At 43.9% G+C, this 24,213-nt stretch overlaps 1 protein-coding gene across 1 annotated transcript in view; it reads left to right on the top strand.

Moving 5' to 3' along the window:
* The window catches only part of RTF1 (RTF1 homolog, Paf1/RNA polymerase II complex component), a 50,255-nt gene extending 30,480 nt beyond the window's left edge, over positions 1–19,775 (top strand). The window contains exons 5-18 of the mRNA XM_030843083.2: positions 3,633–3,747; positions 4,425–4,536; positions 10,037–10,172; positions 10,665–10,842; positions 12,370–12,452; positions 13,617–13,704; positions 13,812–13,919; positions 14,503–14,580; positions 15,109–15,230; positions 15,386–15,443; positions 15,901–15,978; positions 16,452–16,547; positions 17,280–17,391; positions 17,636–19,775. Of these exons, the coding sequence (XP_030698943.1) occupies positions 3,633–3,747; positions 4,425–4,536; positions 10,037–10,172; positions 10,665–10,842; positions 12,370–12,452; positions 13,617–13,704; positions 13,812–13,919; positions 14,503–14,580; positions 15,109–15,230; positions 15,386–15,443; positions 15,901–15,978; positions 16,452–16,547; positions 17,280–17,391; positions 17,636–17,742 (1,471 nt within the window). The 3' untranslated portion in view covers positions 17,743–19,775. The remainder of the gene's footprint in view (positions 1–3,632; positions 3,748–4,424; positions 4,537–10,036; positions 10,173–10,664; positions 10,843–12,369; positions 12,453–13,616; positions 13,705–13,811; positions 13,920–14,502; positions 14,581–15,108; positions 15,231–15,385; positions 15,444–15,900; positions 15,979–16,451; positions 16,548–17,279; positions 17,392–17,635) is intronic.
* Positions 19,776–24,213: the final 4,438 nt, after the last annotated feature.

Here is a 24,213-nt window from a genome sequence, read left to right as displayed (position 1 = left end):
TCCCTGACCAGGAATCGAACCTGCATCCCCTGCATTGTAAGGCGGATTCATTACCACTGGACCACAAAGGAAGTATCTATTTTTAGAGAAACCTCTGTACTCTTTTCCACAGTGGCTGCGCCAGTTAATTTTCTCCACATCCTCACCAACATTTGTTATTTGTGTTCTTTTTGATGATGGCCGTTCTGACAGGTGTGAGGTAATATCTCATTGGGGTTTTGACTTGCATTTCCCTGATGATTAGCAATGTTGAGATCTTTTCATGTGCCTGTGGGCCATCTGCATTTCCTCTTTGGAAAAATGTCTCTTCAGGTCTTCTGCCCATTTTTTAATCAGGTTGTTTGTTTTTTTGATGTTGGGTTGTATGAGCTGTTTATATATATATATTTTTGATATTAACTGTGTATTGGCCATATCATTTGCAAATATTTTCTCCCATTCAGTAGGTTGTCTTTTTGTTTTGTTGATGGTTTCCTTTGCTATGCAAAAGCTTTTAAGTTTAATTAGGTCCCATTTGTTTATTTTTACTTTTATTTCCTTTGCTTTAGGAGACATCCAAAAAAATATTGCTGCGATTTATGTCAAAGAGTGTTCTGCCTGTGTTTTCCTCTAAGAGTTTTATGGTTTCTGGTCTTACATTTAGTTCTTTAATCCATTTTGAGTTTATTTTTGGATATGGTGTTAGAAAATGTTCTAATTTCATTCTTTTACATGTAGCTGTCCAGTTTTCTCAGCACCTCAGGTATTAACTTTTAAAAATAACTTTATTGAGATGTAGTTTACACACCATAGAATCTACCCATTGAAAGTGGTTGAAAGTGGTTCGGTGGTTTTTTATACATTCATAAAGTTGTGTAGCCATCACCACAATTAATTTCAGAACATTATCATCACCCCAGAAAAAAACCCTGTACTTACTGGTACTCAGTTCCCTCTATTGCTTCTAGCCTTAGGAAGCCACTAACTTACTTTCTGTCTCTATAGATTTGCCTATTTCTGGGCATTTTATATAAATGGAATCATAAATATGTAGTCTTTTGTGCCTGGCTTCTTTCACTTAACATACATTTGAAGTTCATTCATGTAGCATGTATCAGTACTTCATTCCTTTTTATGGCTGAATAATATTCCATTATGTGTATATACCACATTTTATTTATTAATCTTTTTTGATATCTTTGCTGTTGTGAATAGTGCTACTATGAACATTCATGTACAAATATTTGAGTATCTATTTTCAATTCTTTTGGGTATATACATAGGAGTGGAATTGCTGAGTCATATGGTAATTTTATGTTTAACTTTTTGAGAAACCACCAAACTGTTTTCCGTAACAGCTGTACCATTTTACATTCCCACCAGCAATATATAAGAGTTCCAGTTTGTCCACATCCTTGCCAACACTTGTTATTTTTTCTTTTTTTGATAATAGCTATCCTGGTAAATGTGAAGTGTCTTATTGTGGTTTTGATTTGCATTTTCCTGTTGACTAATGATGTTTAGAATCTTTTCAAATCCTTGTTGGAGAAATGTCTGTTCAAGTGCTTTGCGTATTTGTTAATTGGGTTGTCTTTTTGTTGTTGAGTTATAAGAGTTCTTTATATATTCTGGTTAGTAGACCCTTATCAGATAACATGATTTGCAAATATTTTCTCCCATTCTGTAGGTTGTATTTTTCACTGTCAAGTATTGTTTAATGCACAAAATTAAAAAATTTTTATGCACAATAAATTTTTTCTTTTCTTGCTGCAGCTTTTGATATCTAAGAATCTTACCAAATCCACGTTCATGAGTAATTTACCTGGATGTTTTCTTGTGAGAGTTTTATAGTTGTAGGTCTTATGTTTAGATCATTGATCCATTTTTTAAAATTTTATATTGGAGTACAGTTGATTTACAATGTTGTGTTAGTTTCAAGTGTACAGCAAAGTGATTCAGTTATACATGTACATATATCTATTCTTTTTCAGGTTCTTTTCCCATACAGGTTGTTACAGAGTATTGAGTAGAGTTCCTTGTACTATACAGTAGGCCTTTGTTGATTATCTGTTTTATGTATAGTAGTGTGTATATGTTAATCCCAACCTCCTAATTTATCCCTCTCCCCCTCATTGATCCATTTTGAGATCATTTTTTGTATATGGTGTGAGGTAAGAGTCCAACTTTATTCTTTGGCATGTAGCTATCCAGTTGTCCCAGTACCACTTGTTGAAGAGACTGTTCTTTCCCCAGTCTTGGCACCATTGTTGAAAATCAGTTGTTCATGGATATATGGATTTATTTGTTGACTGTATTCTGTTCCATTGATCATTATGTTTATGGTTATGCCAGTACCATACTGTTTTGATTACTGTAGCTATGTAGTCAATTTTTAACTTGGGAAGTGTTAAGTCCTCCACCTTTGTTCTTCTTCAAAATTGTTTTGGCTATATGGGGCCCTCTGCATTCCCATAGGAATTTTAGTATCAGCTTATCAATTTCTGCAACAGCGAAAGAAGCAGCTGGGATTTTTATAGGAATTGTGTTGAATCTGTTTATCAAATTTGGAAGTATTGCCATCTAATATTAAGTCTTTTAATCCATGAATGTGATATCTTTCTACTTACTTAGGTATTATTTAATTTCTTTCAACAGTCCTTTAGTTTTGGGTGTGAAAGACTAGCACTTGTTTTGTTAAATTTATTACTAAATATTGTATTCTTTTGGATGCTACTGTAAATGGAATTGTTTTCTTTGTTTTGTTTTTGGATTATTCATTGCAAGTATATAGAAATACAGTTAATTTTTGTATATTGACCCTATTAAGAACTAAGTAAAAAATTTCATAATTGGGTTTATTTTAGAATGTTATGAAAAGAGTTTAATATTTATTTTATTCCTTCCACAAAGTTCCTTAAATTCACACACAAAAAAATAGTTTTGTTTCATAAAAGCCTGCTTTTTGTTACAGAGAGAGAGAGCCTAGATTGCATTTGTTTAAGAGAATAGCATATTTATTCACATGTTTGCTGGGGTGGAGCTGAGGGAGGCATTTTTCCTAATGAAGAAAGATGGAGAGTGGTGTTTTTAAAATACAGCCTGTGTCTTGACCACCTTAAAAATGTGACAGTGGGGCTTCCCAGGTGGCACAGTGGTTGAGAGTCCGCCTGCCAATGCAGGGGACACGGGTTCGTGCCCCGGTCCGGGAAGATCCCACATGTCGCGGAGCGGCTAGGCCCGTGAGCCATAGCCACTGAGCCTGCGCATCTGGAGCCTGTGCTCCGCAACGGGAGAGTGGCTCTCTGTGGCTTCATTATGTTTCTAATGGGACACCATTGGAGTTGATCCAAGAATCAACTATTTTCTTCCATTATGTGAAGTTGAGGAAGAGCAGTGCATTACCAACAGGATACAACAGTATCCTCAGTATTCTCTCATTTTAAGTCTATTCCACCTTAATGCTTTCAAGTACTTCTGGTGTATTTATATTCAATATTTCTAATGTACTTATAAGATACATTGGAGTTTCTTACAGGAAACCAAAACATTTATTAACTCCTTCCCCGCACTTAATTCCTTTCTCCTATCTAATAGAAATCAGTCTACAAATATTTCATTGCCACTTAAAAACCAAATAAATATATTTTAAACAGATTTGAAATCAGGAAAAAACTGAAAACAGCCAAAAAGAAAGAAAAGAAAGAAAAAAAGAAAAAGCAAGAAGAGGAGCAGGAAAAGAAGAAACTGACACAGATTCAAGAATCTCAGGTAGGAGATTCAATAGTCCTTGTTATCCAAAGAATAAAACCTCTATTTTGAGTGTGTATGTGTGTTTATATAAAAGATGGGTTTATATTAATCAGCCTAGGTCAGTTAGTGCAAGACTATTTATGTACTATCTTCATCTTATAGGTTTCATTAATCTCTGGACATATCATTTCACCATTAGCTGTGCTGTTTAACTCCATGGGAATTCTACTCAAGTCTGCATGTAAAAAGCAGCTCATTGGTGTGTGAGCACTCCTTAAGGGAAAGTTTGTAAACTTCCTGTCCTGGGTAGCTGAATCGGTTATGATGTTTACTCAGGTGTATGTCATCCTGGACTTGGTAATAAATGTAGCTGGGAAAATTAGTCATCTCTGCATTTATCACAAAAAGCTTTGTTGACAGTATTAACATATATTAGCTGTGATCTAGGGAGTCCTTCCAGAGAGTGTTTATCTTATACTTCTTAGGCTTTCTGTTTATTAGGCAGGTAAGACAAGGACTGACTTTACTGCTCTATCCTCTTTGTCCACAAGAGGATGCTCTCTCCTCTTAAGCAAATTTCAATTTCTGCAACCAATATAGATTCACATTGGAGAACTAAATGATTTTTAGGTATAGAGAATATTATCATCAGCTGTTGGTAAAAAGAGCCATCCTACATATTTTTCCCTTCCCAGGTAACATCCCATAACAAGGAACGACGTTCCAAACGGGATGAGAAACTAGATAAGAAATCTCAAGCCATGGAGGAGCTAAAAGCAGAGCGAGAAAAACGGAAGAACAGAACAGGTAGGTGGGGAAAATGTGATGGCTACTTTGTGTCTTTGATCATATGATTTAACTTCCTGATGCCAATTTTTATTTTTCCCCCTTTTTAGCTCTCTAGTATAGGCAGTTCCAAACACATACAGAGAATAGTGTAATGAAACTCCATGAACCCATCCTCCAACTTCAGCAGTCAACTCATAGCCAATCTTATTAAATATACACTGCTCTCCTCCTTCGGGTTATTTTGAAGTAAATCCCAGCATCATCATATTTCAACCATAAATATTTCAATATGTGTCTCTAAAAGATAAGGACTCCTATTTTAAATGTAACTACAGTGCCATTACTATACCTAAAAAATAGTAACAAATATTTTCTCCCAGTCTGTAGGTTGTCTTTTCATTTTATTTATGGTTTCCTTGGCTGTGCAAAAGCTTATAAGTCTGATTAGTTCCCATGTGTTTATTTTTGCTTTTATTTCTTCCCTTTTAAAAAATTATTTATTTGTTTATTTATTTTTGGCTGCATCAGGTCTTAGTTGTGGCATGCAGGATCTTTCATTGTGGCGTGTGGGCTTCTCTCTGGTTGTGGCGCGTGGGCTCTGTAGTTGCAACACACAGGCTCTCTAGCTGTGGCATGTAGGCTCAGTAGTTGCAGCATGCGGACTTAGTTGCCTGGTGGCATGTGGGATCTTAGTTCCCTGACCAGGGATCAAACCCACATACCCTGCATTGGAAGGTGGATTTTTAACCACTGGACCACCAGGGAAGTCCCTACTTTTATTTCTATTGCTTTGGGATACTGACCTAAGAAAACATTGGTACGATTTATGTCAGAGAATGTTTTGCCTGTGTTCTCTTCTAGGAGTTTTATGGTGTCATGTCTTATATTTAAGTCTTTAAGCCACAAAATGGTGATATTCTAATGTATCATTCTTTCTTCATTTATTATCTGGTATGCTTCTGGAAAGAGAAACTTCTCATCAGCTATTCAGTTACCACCAGGGACATTTTGTATAGGAAAGGCAGAGTAAATTCTTGCCTTTTTTTCCCCCTTTTATTTACTAGTTTTCAAAAGAATGAGATAGTTCCTTGGCAAACTCCAAAGATAACCAGTGAAATTTGTTTATTTTGAATATCCCTGTGAACTCATGGATTTTAACATACTTTATGGGTTTTTTTAATATAAATTTATTTATTTTTATAAATTTATTTATTTATTTTTTGGCTGCATTGGGTCTTCTTTGCTGCATGCGGGCTTTCTCTAGTTGTGAGCAGGAGCTACTCTTCGTTGCAGTGCACGGGCTTGCGGTGGCTTCTCCTGTTGCGGAGCATGGGCTCTAGGTGCACGGGCTCAGTAGTTGTGGCTTGCAGGCTCAGTAGTTGTGGTGCACGGGCTTAGTTGCTCCTCAGCATGTGGGATCTTCCCAGACCAGGGCTTGAACCCGTGTCCCCTGCATTGGCAGGCGGATTCTTAACCACTGCGCCACCAGGGAAGACCCCATACTTTATGTTTTTACTCCATTGCAATTATTATTATTATTGTTGAGACTCAAATTGTCTTATCTTCAAGCAGTTGTAGCCTGTGTCCTTTTTTTTTTTTTTTTTTTTTTGTAGCCTGAGTCCTTTTGATGTGAAACCCCAGTAGTCTTTAATAGCTTTCTTGCTTTCTGGATTTGGAATCAGACATTTCTCTAAGGAGCCCTGGGTTTTTTTTGGTTTTGGGTGGGGTTTTTTTTCTCATGAGAAATTGTATTTAGACACCATAGTCTAGACGCAGGAGTGCAACTGGGTTGGTTATTATTTCTAAGTCTTTTCAGTGTCCACAGCTAGGATTTTTTTTTTTTTAAGAATTTATTTTGAGCCTCATACTGGTATGTCCATTTCAAAACCAGGATACCAAGTTTTTTTGTTTTGTTTTGATTTATAGCAACTTTATTAAGGTATAATTAAGGTACCATACTGTTTACTCATTTAAAGTATACAAGGCAAGGGCTTGTAGTATATTCACAGCTGTGTGGTAAAACTCAATGAGTTTTAAGATGTTTCATTACCCCAGAAAGAAACCCTATATCCCTTAACTGTCACCCCCCTCTACGGACCTGTTATCTCCCAGCCCTAGGCAACCACTGGTCTACTTTCTGTCACTATAGACTTGCCTATTCTGGGCATTTCATATAAATGGACTCATACAATATATGATCTCTTGTGTCTGGCTTCTTTCACGTAGCATGCTTTCTAGGTTCATCCATGTTGTAGCACGTAACAATACTTCTTTTATGTCTGAATAATATTCCATTGTATGGATATACACATTTATCCGTTCACCTTTTGAGGGACACTGGGTTGTTTCCACTTTTTGACTATTATGAATAATGCTGCTCTGAGCATTTATAGTGGAATTGTTAAAGCATATGGTAACTCTGTGTTTGACTTTTTTTTTTTTTGCGGTACGCGGGCCTCTCACTGTTGTGGCCTCTCCCGTTGCGGAGCACAGGCTCCGGACGCGCAGGCTCAGCGGCCATGGCTCACAAGCCTAGCCGCTCCGCGGCACGTGGGATCTTCCAGGACTGGGGCACGAACCCGTGTCCCCTGCATCGGCAGGCGGACTCTCAACCACTGCACCACCAGGGAAGCCCTGTGTTTGACCTTTTGAGAAACTGCCAGGCTGTTTTCCAAGAGGCTTAACCATTTTGCATTCCCAGCAGCAACTTATGAGGGTTCCACTCTTTCCACATCCTCACTAACACTTGTCATTGTCTTTATGATTATAACCATTTCAGTGAGCATGAAGTGGTATCTTGTTGTGGTTTTGATTTGCGTTTTCCTAATGACTGGTGATGTTGAGTATCTTTTTGTATGCTTATTGGCCATTTGGATATCTTCTTTGATGAAATGTCTAGTCAAGTCCTTTGCCCATGTTTTAATCAAGTTCTTTGGTTCTTGTTGAGTTGTAAGACTTTTAAAATTATTTTGAATATTAATTCTTTATCAGAGACACGATTTACAGATATTTTCTCCCATTCTCCCATAGGTTGTCCGTTCACTCTTTAATAGTGTCATTTGATGCATAAGTTAATTTTGGTGAAGTACTGTTTGCCTTCACTTTTTTTTCTTTTGTTGCCTGTACTTTTGGTGTCACATCCAATAAATCATTGCTAAATCCAGTGTCATAAAGCTTTCCCCTGTTTCCTTTGAAGAGTTTGATAGTTTTAGCTCTTACATTTAGGTCTTTGATCCAGGGACTTCCCTGGTGGTTCAGTAGTTAAGACTCCACGCTGCCAGTGTTGGGAACCCGGATTTGATCCCTGGTCAGGGAACTAGATCCCGTATGCCGCAACGAAGATCCTGCATGTGGCAACGAAGATCCCATGTGCCACAACTAAGACCTGGCGCAACCAAAAGAAAAGAAAAAAAATTATCTTTGATCCATTTGAGTTAATTTTTGTATACAGTGTAAGGTTAGAGTCCACTTTTGTTTTTTTTTTTTTTGGCATGTGGGATATCCAGTTTTCCCAGCACAAGTTTGTTTTCGGTTTTTTTGTTTTGTTTTCTTTTTTAATATTTATTTATTTATTTGGCTGCATTGGGTCTTAGTTGCGGCACACAGGATCTTCGTTGCCATGTGCAGTATCTTCGTTGCAGCATGAGAGATCTTTAGTTGCGGCATGCAGGCTTCTTAGTTGAGGCATGTGGGGTATAGTTCCCTGACCAGGGATCAAACCCGGGGCCCCTCCTTTGGGAGCACGGAGTCATAGCACTGGACCACCAGGGAAGTACCACAGCACAAGTTTGTTTTTTGTTTTTCTTTTGTTTTTTATAAATTTATTTATTTTTGGCTGCACTGGGTCTTTGTTGCTGTGTGCGGGCTTTATCTAGTTGTGGCGAGCGGGGGCTACTCTTCATTGCAGTGCGTGGACTTCTCATCGCGGTGGCTTCTCTTGTTGCGGAGCACGGACTCTAGGTGTGTGGGCTTTAGTAGTTGTGACACGCAGGCTCAGTAGTTGTGGCTCACAGGCTCTAGAGCACAGGCTCAGTAGTTGTGGCGCACGGGCTTAGTTGCTCCACGGTATGTGGGATCTTCCCGGACCAGGGATTGAACCCATGTCCCCTGCATTGGCAGGCAGATTCTTAACCACTGTGCCACAAGGGAAATCCTCCCACCCCAGCACAAGTTTTTGAAATGACTGTCATTTCCCTATTGATTGGCCTTGACACCCTTGTTGGGAATCTTCTGACCATATATGCAAGGGTTTATTTCTGGGCTCTCTATTTCATTGGTCTGTATGTCTGTCTTTTGAATGACTATGTTTTAAAGTCACTTGTTGGGAGTTCCCTGGTTGTCTAGTGGTTAGGATTCAGCGCTTTAACTGCCGTGGCCTGGGTTCAATCCCTGACCAGGGGAATGAGATCTTACAAGCCCCACAGTCAAAAAAAAAAACCAACACAAAACACTTGTTATAGTTGTTTTTTGTGTGGTTGTGCCATCAAATGAGTACTTTGTTTTATTTTGCTTGTGATCTGTAGAGATGACTTATTGTTCTGTTCTAGGATGATACACGATGCAAGGTTCCAAAGTCAAATCTACTAAGCAAGGTATATTCAGAGAAATTTAGCATCTATAGCCTTCTCTTTCACCCCTTGCCTCCCTCCCATAGTAGATGACCACTTAAAAAATTTTTTTATATCCTTCCTTTTTATTTTTTAAACAAAAGGACACAGATTCACCCTCCATCTTAGATTAATGTTAGTGCATTATACACACTTCTCTCTGCCTTGCTTTTTTCACTTAACCATATATTCTAAAGATAACTCCTTAGTTTTTATGTTAAGCAATGGTTAGTAGATTACCTGTTTTTGTAAATAATTTTAGTGGAATACAATGATGCCCATTTTTTCATAATTGTGACTACTTTCTGTCTACAGTAGCAAAGTTGAGTAGTTGATACAGTGACCATATAATGCCTATCCTAAAAATATTTATGTGTTCATTTAAAACATTTTCTGACTCAGGATGCAGTGTAAGGCTCGGCTCTTTCCTTTTTTTACAGCTGCAGCGTAGTTCATTGGGTGGATGTGCTAGAGGTGATTCAGCCACTCCCCTTTGTGGACATTTGGGTTGTTTTCAGTCTCCTGCTATTACAAATAGTACTGTAAACTCAAAGTAAGTTTTTCCTGAAAGACTCTCTGAAGACATCTTAAGTTTATCCCCAATTTTCCTGCCAATCTTCAAGTGCCTTGAGAGATATAAAAGACAGCTGTCAGTAGAGTTGGTGACCCTTTTTGCCCACTTAGTGACAGTCTTCCAGCCCTTTTTTTTTTTTGTCTACCGCGGCTTGACATTCGGTGTGACTTAAACTTTCTGGTTAACGTACCTGTTAACACAAGTAATCACAAACCAGGCCAGAGAGGATGGAGCTGTCTATTGAGTCCTTTTCCATGTTCCAGTTCTTTTTCAGGGATGAAAGATGTTTCAGCTTCTTATTGAGAGAATCTAGGTAAACATTTCCTCTTTTTTTAAGCTGAGCTCCTCGCCAAGAAACAGCCATTAAAAACCAGTGAGGTGTACTCTGACGATGAGGAGGAGGAGGAAGATGACAAGTCCAGTGAAAAGTCAGACCGCTCATCCCGAACATCGTCATCTGATGAAGAAGAGGAGTAAGCTGTGTACATTTTGGTCTAGTAGTCAGGATAGGTGGTTCTTTGGGGAAAGGTTTAGTGTAGTTTCCAAATTTCCCCTGTTCGGGTGACGAACTTTGGTTTGGTTCCGTACCCTGAATTGCCGAGCTGGGTTCCCCAGCACACCAGCCTAAACATATACTTCTGCTGTTGGCTCTTAGCCTGTACCCCTGCACATTTTATCATGGCCAGGCGGGTAGGAGCTGCCTTCATGTCACCCTCAGATTGGCCAGGAGCTTCCATTAGTTTTCCTAGTCTGATAGGTTATCTGGGATGGCAGCCTCATTTGAGACAGTTCACACTACTGGTTAGGAATAGGATTCTAGTCCCACTTTCCTGTTGCTTCATTTATTTCTCCTACTGTATGAAATCACACATACTTCAGTTAAGTTTTAAGAAGTTGGTATTATTTATTTACCTTGATCTGTTTTTATGATGCACATTTTTCCCAGTGTCCTTTGTTCCTCACAGGAAAGAAGAGATCCCTCCAAAATCACAACCGGTCTCCTTACCAGAGGAACTGAATCGGGTTCGATTATCACGGCATAAGCTGGAACGTTGGTGTCACATGCCCTTCTTTGCTAAAACTGTCACAGGATGTTTTGTACGGATTGGCATTGGAAACCACAACAGCAAACCAGTTTACCGGGTTAGTATTTCTTTCCTTGGACAATTGTCCATGTTTTATGTTTTAAATATAATGATTCTTAGCTAGGAGTAGGAACTACTGAACAAATCTGTCACTTTTCCCATTTGATGGGAAAATAGACTCCAATTGAGATGCCCTTAGAGCAGTGACAGTCTGAGCCAACCAGAGATCTATTGTGACCTGCTGCCAGGAGGAGTACTTGGAGCCCAAGGGTTTAGATTTAGAACAATTTTCTCTATCCTCCTTTCATGTAGATGTGAGAAGGCAGACACTTAACGAAGTATTTTTCAAGAGTTATGTAATCTGGAAGATTTGTTCATTTGAAAAATAAATAAATGAAAAATTTCCATGTTACATACTAAGTGACTTCTGGAACAAGGAGTTATATTGAGGTGTGAAAAATGACGAACAGGGACTTCTCTGGTGGCACAGTGGTTAAGAATCCGCCTGCCAGCATGGGGGACGCGGGTTCGAGCCCTGGTCCGGGAAGATTCCGTATGCCATGGAGCAACTAAGCCCGTGCGCCACAACTACTGAGCTTGCACTCTAGAGCCTGCAAGCCACAACTACTGAGCCTGTGAGCCACAACTACTGAGCCCGTGCACCTAGAGCCTGTGCTCCACTACAAGAGAAGCCACCACAGTGAGAAGCCTGCGCACCACAATGAAGAGTAGCCCCTGCTCTCTGCAACTAGAGAAGAGCCCATGCGCAGCAACGAAGACCCAATGCAGCCAAAAATTAATTTTTTTTTTTTTAAAAAAAGAATCTGCCTGCCAATGGAGGGGACACGGGTTTGAGCCCTAGTCCGGGAAGATCCCACATGCTGTGGAGCAACTAAGCCTGTGCACCACCACAACTACTGAAGCCTGTGCTCCACACAAAGAGAAGCCATCGCCATGAGAAGCCCTCGCACCTCAACGAAGAGTAGACCCCACTTGCTGCAACTAGGAAAAGACCACACGCAGCAACAAAGACCTGATGCAGCCAAAAATAAATTAATTAATTTTTTTAAAAAAACCCTCCAACCTAATAGAGATTATCTTGTGAGTTCCAGCTCTGCTTCTGTGGTCTAGATGACTAGAACATAGCTGTTTGATTTTTTGTTTGTTTGTTTTGTTCTGGGTTGTTTGGTTTTAACGTGTTTTGCCTCCTTCTGTGAGGACCAGGGGCCATGTCATGTCTCAGAAACCTTGGCAACAGAAACAGACCTCACGGTCTTCACACTTGATTGATAAAACTGACCTCTGAAATCCAGGTGCACCCCTTAGTAAGGTAGAATTAAGTTGGAGGGGAAGCTTCCAACACCCCACCAGGCTAACTGCCTCCTCACCTGGCGCTTGCTTAACTCTGGGCACAGGTGCCTGGCCGTCTGAGTTCTAAGCCCGAGAAAGATGCCCAGAACACCTGGCAGCTGTGGGCTTCTCTCAGTGCGGGGTCACTCATCTGCACTCATGCAGATGGAGCCAGAGGGTGGGGTGGAGAGCTCTGAAAGAGTCTGTTGTGATTGGTGTCTCTGTCCTCACTTAGGTTGCTGAAATCACGGGTGTAGTGGAAACCGCCAAAGTTTACCAGCTTGGTGGCACCAGAACAAACAAAGGGCTACAGCTACGGTAGGAGAGGTGCTTCCGTGGCAGCTTCTGCTCCCGTGCAAACAGGCACTGCCTGTTGCGGCTGTTATTCACTCCCAGTGTGATGTTTCTTGTTACAGTAATACTGTTTGTGTTATCCCCGCAGGGGACTTGGAGGGAAACTTGTATTCTGCCTTTGCCTATAGGGAAAGTAGGATATATCTCTCTCATAGGGGAAGTCAGGGATATGGAGCAGTGGGACACATAGAAGGAAAATGTCAGATTGCGAGACCCCCTCCTCCCAGAATCCTGCAGGCATTCCTCGGTGAGCATGGTCAGGAGGCTTGCTTCTGGTCCTGGCTCCATCACTAACTAACTTGATCTTTCACAAGCCAGGTTACCTTTTTGGACTTGGTTTCTGCTTCAATAGCATGATATTGACTGAATGCTGGCTACATGTCACAGTTCTATGCATCAGGATAGAAGCGAGAACAAAATACACACACAAATCCCTATCCTCTTGGAGCCTGAAAATTCTAAAGGCCCTATATGGGAAGCAATAGAAATAGCTTGCCAGGTGACTGCAAATAGTGGGTCATAGACAAGGCTCTGCCATGGCCTTACTTGGCCTCTCTGGTCTCTCTGTTCCCTTCTCCCATTCCCGTCATTTCTCCTGGACTGTTTGAAAAGAGCCAGTTGGTGTGGGCAGCAGCCATGACGTGCTGAAAGTGACTATCTCTGGGAGGATGACACTGACTCACGTGGCCAGCACAGGAGTCAGTAGAACGGCAGTGTTCTTTCTAGGGATAGAGCTTCCTTGTCATTCAGATATCTATGTAATATTTCGTATTCTTGATGCCAGTTGATTGTGATGGATTTTATTGTAAATGGACTTTTGAAGCACTGGCCAAATCCACTTGTTTCCGGGGCTCACTTTGATTTTTAGTCCCTGCTGCCCGTTAGAACAACCTGGGAGGGGCTTTTTGTGTGTACAATTTCAGTGCCTGGTTCCTACTCCCAGAGATTCTGATTCAGTTGATCTAGAGTGGTGCTTTGGCACTAGAAGTTTTGTAAATATTCCTAGATGATTCTAAAGGGTAGCTATGATGGAAACCCACAGAGACAGGTGGTGTACAGTCTGGTGGGGTTGCTCTTCTGGCGCTGCAGTCAACATACCCATTCCTGAAGCTGCTCTTTTTTGTGTAGGCACGGCAGTGACCAGCGAGTGTTCCGCCTAGAGTTTGTCTCAAACCAGGAGTTTACTGAAAGCGAATTCATGAAGTGGAAAGAAGCGGTAAGTGGACAGACAGCACCTCCCTAGCAGTTGTTGATGAAAACACTGAGAGAGCCTCTTTCCAAAACCCTTTATCATAAATAACCTTTTATCATGTTTTGGTCCAGATGTTCTCTGCTGGCATGCAGTTGCCCACTCTAGATGAAATCAATAAGAAGGAATTATCTATTAAAGAAGCTCTTAATTATAAATTCAATGACCAGGACATTGAAGAGGTAAGAAACCTGGTACCCCAGAGTCCGGAGGCTCATCAAGAACCAGTGTTAGAGAAGATCATGCCTTTCTTTTCTTTCCTGTATCTTGACATTTTTGGCTCTGCTACTGTTGCGTGAGAAAGAGGGAATACTAATATCGCTACCTTATTATTTATAGTTCATCAAGATTTTCTCCATACATTCTCACTGGAAGTCATAGACTAAGGAAGTGTATTCAGGGTTCAGGAATCTGTATTCTTCTTCTAGGCTTGGTCCTTTAAGAGTTTTCTTTTTCCAAAACATTTTGGTAAAATTCCTTGATCTTTGTTCGCTTGGACAGTGGCTAGCCCGACAGTACAAGGTCCTTGGGCTGCTGCTGTTTATTGGTGCATGTTTCTTCCCACTATCCCAGAAGAATCTCCGTGACCCCGGAAGCAGCATAGCATCCCTTGGAATGAACTCGCTCTCTCTGTGGGGCATGGCATTGCTATAGGAAGAGCAGCCCCCGTTTAACTAGCTGCTTACCTCCAAAATGGGCTCACCTATCTTGCCTACAGAACTAATTTAGAAATACCTCACTGCTGGTATCTCCTCTCTGGTACAGATTGTAAAAGAGAAAGAAAGATTCAGGAAAGCTCCACCCAACTATGCTATGAAGAAAACGCAGCTCCTAAAGGAAAAGGTGAGGACTTGTGCTTGAACCTCTCTCCCTGTCCTGTAAGGAGATGTGGAAATCAAACTTGTTCACCGTCTTTCAAGTTAGTAGTGGCAGGATTGGGAGAAAATGCTGGGCTCAAAGGTAAGCAACAGTGCTTTCCTGGCACCTGGGCAGCATCCTTTGGCTGTTTTCCTTTCTATAAATTGAAACTGATCTTGCTTGTTCCATTTTCCTCACTTTCTAGTCACTTTAGTTTCGTGTGTAATAAGATAGACCCCAGGGTACTATCAGCACTGGGTCTGAACAGACGAATGATATTGCCAAGCCCAGCTGCGGTGGGTGGTTTTCCGTTCTTCACATCAGGGTGGGGTGAGCCTTGTTAGGCTGAGTTAGCCATGTGGGGCCTGGGTTCTACGGTGTTTGTTTTCAGTACTCTTTCACACCTCCTGTCATTTGTTCATCATGTGAGGTATCTTGCCTGTGCTGGAAGTAATGGGACACTTAATATAGAGCCAGTCATAGCCAGAATCTCACATGTCTCTCTATGTGCAGGCCATGGCTGAGGACCTGGGGGATCAGGACAAGGCCAAACAAATCCAAGACCAGCTGAACGAGCTGGAGGAACGAGCAGAGGCCCTGGACCGCCAGCGGACCAAGAACATATCTGCGATCAGGTGTGTTACAGATCCTTGGTCCACAATTATCAGGCGAGCCTGTGGCCTTGTACGCACTGTGCCCCAGTGGCTCCACGTATCTCTGGGGTGAGGACTCAGTGGTCCCCTCCCTCCTTTCACAGCCCACTGACTCATGCCTCTTACTCACCCCACAGTTACATCAACCAGCGGAACCGGGAGTGGAACATTGTGGAGTCTGAGAAGGCCCTTGTGGTGAGTAAGACAACTTTATCTGGATCACTGAAAATAATTTTAATTAATAAAACAATATGTAATAAAACAATATGTAATCTTTTCTGTATCTTGCTTGAGTTTATCTTTCAATTATTGAAGTAACGTGTACACTTAACACACACATAGTTTCTCTGTAGGCACACATACAAGCACATAAGTTATTAATTTATAATAAAAAGCAGCAGTCTTCTACCCTGTCTTATCCCTCCCCATCTTTAGATTCTACTCCATGCGTATTCATTTTTATCAGTTTCCAGTCTTTTTCTTTTGGTTGTTGCCCCCATAATCTGCTCTGGTGTTCTTAAAGGGAAAAGGACGATAGACAGCCTTTGACTTTTTTTAGGACCTTGCAGACTGTTATTTATATGTAAGCTTACGATGAATGAGAGGCGGGGGGCAGGAGATACAGTTCTGTAATACATGCTCTCTGTTTCAGGCTGAAAGTCACAACATGAAAAACCAACAGATGGATCCTTTTACCAGGCGACAGTGTAAACCTACCATCGTTTCTAATGTGAGTGCCTAGAGAGGACGTTTTTAGTCAGGACCTAGATTCTGGGACATAAAATGAATTCCATTAGGAGATTAATAAAGAAGTTAAAAATAATATTGTCTTAGTGGGATTTGCTTGCCTCAAACTCTTGGGTCTGGATACTTCCTTTTTTTATCTTACTCTAGGACATACAGGTAGTGAAAACCTGGCATGGATTTGTAGAAACCTATGGACTAACCGCCTATGCCAGGGCAGGTTTACCAGTGCAGCAGAGGTGAGGAATGTGTAGGCTGAAGCGCCTAGCTAGGGCCCGTCTGGGCTGGGCTTCAAAGCTTTGAATTGCCCCTTTTTGCAGTGTGGAGGAAAACCCCACTGATCTGCTGATGGGCCCACTGTGGTGCCTGTGATGTTAGTGGTGGTAGGTGGGACAGAAGCTGGTGGTAGGACTGTGTGAGTGTTGAACAATCTCTAAAATAACTTGCATTGTCTCTCAGTCCAGAGACCCGGCTGTTCAAGCTGCCATATTGGCCCAACTGAACGCAAAATACGGTTCTGGAGTGTTACCAGATGCTCCAAAGGAAATGAGCAAGGCAAGTATATTACTGGAGCTCAGCCGCTGGTCCGGACACCAGAGGCACTTCCTGGGTCGGGTTTGATTGTCCCCACCTGGAGGAACATGGCGTCCCACTTGCAGTCCTTTCTCCGTCCTCATTATTTACAAATGTAATAAACAACTACTGAATTCTGGTCAGATGACCTAAATTCTAAACCCAACACCACTACTTAATGAAGTCCTTGACTACGGCTTTAGGCAACTGACCTCTAGCCCTCTAATCCACATTTTCTCATATGTAAAGTGGGGGTAATATTATATACCCTGCTTATTTAACTCATAGGACAATTAGAAGGGGTAGTTGACGTGTAAGGATGAGGCAGTTGTAAAAGTGAAAGTTCTTTGAAAACTAAAATATTAAACCAAGAGAAACTGCCCGTTTAGAAGCCATTTTCTGCCTTTTCCTGAGGAGCCCAAACTGTTCCAGGAATTCCTAAAACCTTGGGTCAGAGATGGCTTGTTGTCTTAAACCCACCTTTTCTCCCTCACACCACAGACATGAGCCTTCCCTTCCCTCTCCTCTTTTAGGCTCAGAAAAGAAACTTCTTTATGGCCTCTCCTGTCCTCCCTCTGAGAGAAGGAATCAGAAAAGGGCCTTAGTAGGAAGATCTAATGAACTCGAGCAGGAGCCTTTACTGTTAGTGGTCACTGCTTCTTGAAGTCCACTTGCATTTATACTTTGTAATTACTTTTTCTCTTCACATTGCAGGGTCAGGGAAAGGATAAAGATTTGAATTCTAAGTCAGCCAGTGACCTCTCAGAAGACTTGTTCAAAGTACATGATTTCGACGTGAAGATTGATTTACAAGTTCCCAGCTCAGGTAGGTGAAGGTGCAGATTGGTGATGAGCAAGGACCACGTGGCTCCATGGCTCTGAGCCAGCAAGGAGGCCTGATTTTAGGGAAGAAATGGGGGTGTCTGCTTACCAGTATTTATGGAGACCAGAGTAAGACAGGCTGCAGGTCTGTTTTGAGAGGGAACAGGGACAGTAAGGAAGGCTACCTGAAGGAGTGAAGCACAAGACCAAAGGACCTCAGATGCCGATTTGCCTCTTCTTTCCCATAGAGTCAAAGGCTTTGGCCATCACCTCCAAGGCTCCGCCAGCCAAGGATGGAGCTCCAAGGAGATCTCTGAACTTGGAAGACTACAAAAAACGACGAGGGCTTATTTGAGCGCACCCAGCCTGCTGCTTCTGACCCTGCATGCCCCATCACGGTGCCCCACCTTTCCTCTTTTCCTTTGATTTGCCCTCACTGGGCTGGAGCAGCAGTAGAACTGGGAAGAGACTCTAAACTGCCAGTCATCTGTAATATAAACCATTTGCTGTATAGACTTCCCTTGTCTGCAACATCTCCCACCAACCCCCCAGGCCCCACCCAGTGTGAACCTGGGCTCTCTTGGGCTTTATCCATGTCTTTAGATTTGTGTTTGCCTTTTTTTTTTTTAAAAAAAAAAAACCAGCACAATTCATTGGCCACTCTGCACGCATTCAGTGTTACCATGGAGCTGGGATTCTTGCTGGAGCCCCTGGCGGTGATAGCAGCAGCACTGGGCAGCCTCCTCTATGGACTGCCTTGGACCCAACCATTGAACATTTGGCACCTGACCCTCTGGAGGGAGTGGGGACTGGGCACCTGCAGTCCTCCTTCTTCTCTCCTCATCTTTCTCTTCTTCCCATCTCTGTGGAAGAAGGATTTTCAAAACCAGTTTAGTTTCCAAAAAGTGTACATTTGTGGGGAGGGAGGGGGGTCTATTTGAGAGAGAGTGTGTATGTGTGTATGTGTCTGTAAGTGTGTGGATTTTTTATCATTTTTTAAAAATGCAGTACTCTTTGTATCAGTCTGTCATGGGTCTATAGCTGTTTCAGATTTTTTTCAGCTGTACTTGAGCATCTGAAACTGCAAGAAAGAAACTCATTAAATGTGATTCTTCTTACTAAACAGGCCTGACTGCTGTAGCTGTGTAACTTCCCCTCCCCCACCTCCTCTTCCCCATCACCTCCCCCACCTTGGAGAAATCTCCCCAGTTTGGCCCCTGCCCTGTCGGCTGTGTCCTGGCAGGTGGGAGGGAAGCCCACAGCCAGGTACCAGGGAGGGCAGTGCAGGTGTCTTGCTCAGCCCATGTGTATAGCCCACAGCTTCCTGGCTGAGTGTAGAGTGTGTCTGTTCTCCACCCCATGTACTTGTCTCTTCTTAGTGATTCTGTTTTGCCATTTCAGCAAGAATAATATTTTGTTCTGTTTTTTAAGAGAAAGTATTCAACATGAATGTGGAGAGAACGAACACAAAGATTTAGGTTGCAAATGTTACAAGCATGTGCAGTTTTGTGTGTGTGTATACATATATATATGGTAAGCATATATATTGTTGTGCAGCTAGGGTGAAGCCAGCAAAGAAGTATGTATGTCTTTATGAAATGTTTGCAAAGAGATAAGCTGACTGCTTGATAATCATTCTCAGGTGTAAAGCTCCAAGTGTAAATAAAAGTGGCATTTAACAGATCTTTTCAGAACAAAGTACAGCTGACTATATAAAACAAGAACTAAGATAAAGGAACAGCTGAGAGCTTCTGATTCCCACAAGAGGGAGAGGCATCTCAAAGCCCTGCTTTGTATTTCTTCACCCTACTTTCTATAAGAAAGTGGGATGATGGGAAATCATGGAGTTAAGTTGTTTTTAAACATAAAAATGAACTTGGTAACTCTTCCGGGTTTAGTAGAGCCTCAGTGTTGCTTTAACTTAGTTTATACTTTTTTTATTTAAAAAAAAGAAAAAAGCAGCAATCGATGGTTTTTAAAAAGAATTGTGTCTGTAAAATTGATAAATATGACTGTAACACAGCTATGTGGTGGCTGTGACACAGTTTGGTTGGGCAAAGGAATGGTAATGGACTCATTAAAATCATATATACTTGAATAGTCCATTGACCGAAACTCTTTATAGACTATTGTGTAAATGTGGAATCACAGACTGTTAAACATTGCCTGGACTCCAGCAGAGTCCTGGAAGCTGCTGGGACCTCTTCTATAGTGACAAACTTGGACTTTTTTTTTTTTTTCTGGTTTTAAAGACATGAAATTATAGAATCCATATAATTTGCTGGAGTCATTCTGATCCACCATGTAGATCTGTATTTAGTATCATTTGGATTTGGAGAAGTGTCGGTTACATTATGGCTGTGTAATAAAATTTTTATTAAAACTACATCACACTGTAGCCATTTTGCCCCTACCTCCCCACATGCAGCTAATGAAACTTGCGTTCTGAGACACCAAAACACAGCAGGGAGCAAAGCCAACCAAAGAAGACAGAATGTTAACTTGTCACCTGAGTAGCCTACTTGGTGATTGGAGTCAGGACCGAGGGCTTGTCTGCAGTCTCAGCTGAGGCAGGACCTCTGAACTGAGATCTGGTCCAGGCATTGGCTTTATCCCACCAGCTGGGCTTCTAGGTGGTTCAGGCTTCTTGTGCTGGGGAATCACAGCAGCAGCCCACTGCTCCACCCCGACCCCACCATGTGGTTTCAGTATTGAAGGGTGCGGCACCTAAGGCGGCTTTCTACATTTTTCACTTCCTTCCGAGAAGCAAAAAGGCCAATGTCCATATGCCTAGCTCATGATGTATAGGTCTGTTTGTCTTGCTTCTGACAGGTGCAGGGAAAGTCTACTGCCTGCAACTTCCCTTCAAAAAGAATGCTTTTGTTTTCTGTTTCTGTGAAGTCCTGACCTGTCACTCAAACTGTACAGATACTTGTAAATAAACTTTACGCCCTGTTTTAACAAGGGAATCAGATTTAGTCCAAGGACTGCATCCTGAGTGGCAACTCTCAAAGTCATGCTTTAAAAGTCCAAGAGAGTCTCTCTTTCACTTGGTTTCTCTCCTTCCCCTACCCTTAGCCCTGCACCTCCGAAGTGAAAGTGGCTGTTGTCGTCTTCAGCCACCTGGTTCCCCAGAAGCCTCTCTGAGACAGTAGTTGTCTAGAGCCAAGGCAACCTCCAACTGGCCTGGTTTACTTCCTACTTTGGAAGATATATCACCAAGCTTTAACAGAACTAGGTGGGCCCCAGATACACTGCCTAACACTGGGGAGAGTCTGGTCCTTCCAGCTTTCAGTTGGCTAAGCCACAATTCCTTTGTTAACCTGTTTTCAGCCTGTCACGAGTGTGAAGGGGGAGCCCAGGGGCTGTGAGTGTGCCTATGGAGGAAATACTGATACCCTTCCCTCACGGCCCAAGCTGGGGAGATCTGTAAGGCTCACCACCAACACTGCATGAGGCTGTGTCTCAAACCTTTCTGACCATGTGTTAGCTAGGAAGCAAGATCCTGGATCAACTCTCCTTTAAAGATGGGAAGGTGGAGGTGACAATCACAATGGTACAAGGCCAGTCCAAGCCTGCCTTTGGTGTTGGGAGAGGTGGGTCCCTGGGGCTCACCCAGCAACTGCATCTCATGAGGTTTTCTTAAGCTCTCTATCACTCCAGCCACCTGATTTTTGTTTATTTATTTATTTTACTTATTTATTTATTTATTTTTGGCTGCGTTGGGTCTTCATTGCTGTGCATGGGCTTCTCATTGCGGTGCCTTCTCTTGTCGCAGAGCACGGGCTCTAGGCGTGAGGGCTTCAATGGTTGTGGCTCATGGGCCCTAGAGCGCAGGCTCAGTAGTTGTGGCGCACGGGCTTAGCTGCTCCGCAGCATGTGGGATCTTCCCGGACAAGGGGTTGAACCCATGTCCCCTGCATTGGCAGGCAGATTCTTAACCACTGCACCACGAGGGAAGTCCCCAGCTGCCTGATTTTTGGAAGCAGTGGGCTCCCTGGGAGCCTAGAGAGCAGAGATTCTGAGCAGAGGACAGCCTAGTCCAGTTATCTCCCAGGGTTCCCTGCTGTGAGGCAGCCACTTGCTGTGACTGCCTCAGGTGGAGGGATGCAAAGGTGAGAGGGGTGCAGGGTCCATCGACTTTTTCTGGAGTTGAGGGAGCGAAGGAGCTGACTTTTCTTGGGTGTCCTGGGTAGTGGTGTCCAGGAATGGGGAAGCCATGGACCTCCAGCTCAGATTTTTTGTGTGTGACTTCCCTGACCAAAGGGGCAGCTGAACTGCCTTGGGGAGGAGAGTGTCAGAGGCTTGGAGGGAACAGCAGCACTAAGGCGGTGGGGTGGGGGGCAGAGGGGCAGCCTGCCTTCTGTATAAGTTTCCCCAGGCCAGCCTCAGTGCCAGAGTTTCTTGGCCCTGAATAGGGGCTTAGCCAGTGGAGCACAGGCACGTCTAGGGCTTCCAGACTGTGCCCTGGACCGGAGGGAGGACCTAAAAGCCACAAGGCAAGTGGGCTCAGTGCAGGGTTCATATCCCAGCTCCACCACTTAACTACCTAGGGCTGAGCTGGTTAACTCTTCTGAGCCCAAGTTCCCCATCTTTACTATAAGATCTGTCAGGAGCCTGTTAAAGTGTTCCTTTCCTCGATAACGGTTCGATAAATGCTGTTGTCAGTGAGAGTAGAGGCCACTAGGCCTCGCAGGAGAGACTGTTGGGGCAGAGTGGCAGGGGTTGGGATGCAAGGGCCAGTGTGGTGAAATAGGGGTGGGAAGTCACAGGAGAACAGCCTGAGAGCTGACAGAGGGCATGACTTGACCCAGAGACTCCCGGCAGCCTCCACCTTGGGGGTCAAGAAACTCAGTCTCCACACAGAGGTTCCAGTGGGTGCTGGGGCTGGCCTGGAGAACCGTCCAGAGAAAGACAGCTGCCTTTTGGTCCAAACTTGCTGCTGCTATTCTCTCCAGCCCCCAACACACTCCCTCTTTACTGATGGTCAGTCTGAAAGCATCCTCCCACTCCCAGCCCTCAGTGGCTCTGAAGGCCTCCACCTCGCCACTGCCCCAGCGGGCTCAGAAAGATTGTCTCACCACGGAGAGTAATTAAAACATTAAAAACAGTACCAAACCGGAAAATAAGTGTAAAGAAGTCCAACCAAGTTCTGATCTGTTTCATGATGACTACCTTGATAACCGTCTTCAGAATATCACTTTTTTTCTCTCTCTCTCTTTTAGCTGTTGATGACCCTGCTTCACTAAGTTCATGTGGAGACCACATCTTGCTCAGCCATAAACACATTCACCTCTCCTGGAATGCACTGGTCTATCTCCACCGATTTTTCCCTGGAGAACTCCTCTTCACCCTTCAGCGCTCAAAGGCCACCTCCTCCAGGAAGCCTTCCCTGATTGCCCCTTCCCACTCGGGTTTGGGAGCACCTAGGCTTCCCCTAGGGCGGCACCCACCACGCTGTACTGTTGTTATTTGTGAGCCTCCCCACCACCACCATCCTGGAAGCTACTAGTGTCCTCCTCCGCCTAGCACTTAGTTAACGCCCAATAAACGTAGTGGAGGGAAGGGGGGCGGGGCAAGCCGACGTCCTTCCCAAGCCCCTGCTTTCTGGGGCTTCTGATGCCACCTCTCCCCTCCATCGTGTCCCCAGACCGCAGCGCAAGCGGGAAGGAGACCCGGCGGTGCGGACGCTGCTTGCAGTAGAAGCCCAAACTGTCTTATGGGTTCGACCCGAGACCGCGAGAAAAGCAGCTGTGGCAGATGGGAGCTATCCCCTCACCCGACCGGCCCCGACCACCCAACAGCCTCGGCCTCCGTTCGCCCACTGGAGTCCCAGCGACCTTGGAGTCCGGGCCCGAGTGCCACGCGGGGCCGACCCCGCAGCCTGCACGTGCGCGCGCTCGCGGCTCTAGGTGTGGGGACCCCTGCCGGGCGCGCGTCCTAGCGGCTTCCCACAGTTGGGAGTAGGGCCCTCAGCTCGCAGGCGCGCTCCTGGCGTGTGGCGTGGGGCGCCCCTGCAGCCAACGCCGAGGTGGAGTGGGCATCTGCTCCACGGACCCGGGGCGTGCGCGTAGCTTCCCGGTGCCTCCTGGTTCCACCCAGCCACCGGAGGCTTTGTGGGCTCGGTCTCCGCGCACCTGGGGTGGAGGTCACTCTGGCAGGCGGAGATCACAAATGGAATTAGGGGATGCGCCCACCTCCCGCGGTTACAAGATTCCAGAGGTGCCCTGGTAGGGACGTGGGGGACGGAGGACGACTGCACCCGGAACGTTCTTAGAGCAATCGCCTCGACACTGGGGGCCGCGTCCCGCGTCCCTGACCTCAGACGCTACCAATCCCCTCTGCCTCCGCTTGGCCACTGGGAGAGATTCTGCGGGTTCTGAGTTTTGGAGAGAGGGAGGAGGGAGAACCACAGGAACACAAGCTCCTGGGAGGGATGGGAAACCTTGTTTCTGAAGTGTGTCAGGAGAGAAAATGTTCTTATTGAACATACACAGGCGTGGTGACACATTTTGTTCGTTTTAGAGGAGAGTGATTCAGATGGTGGCAGGTCAGTGAACACTATTAGATCCCAAGTCCTGCTAAACTGTCAGAAGATATTCCCACAAATTCTATCAATTATGGGGTCAGAGACTGCGTGGGGAGGAGCAGAAACCCGGAGGCAAGGAAAAGGGTCTTGGGTTGTCAAATGAAGACAGCTGTTCACTTTTTTTTTTTTTTTTTTTTTGCGGTACGCGGGCCTCTCACTGCTGCGGCCTCTCCCGTTGCGAGGCACAGGCTCCGGACACGCAGGTTCAGAGGCCATGGCTCACGGACCCAGCTGCTC

Source organism: Globicephala melas, chromosome 2 (assembly GCF_963455315.2).
Source record: "Globicephala melas chromosome 2, mGloMel1.2, whole genome shotgun sequence".
In the NCBI taxonomy this organism is placed as follows: Eukaryota; Metazoa; Chordata; class Mammalia; order Artiodactyla; family Delphinidae; genus Globicephala; species Globicephala melas.
This window is presented reverse-complemented; position numbering and strand designations above follow the sequence as displayed.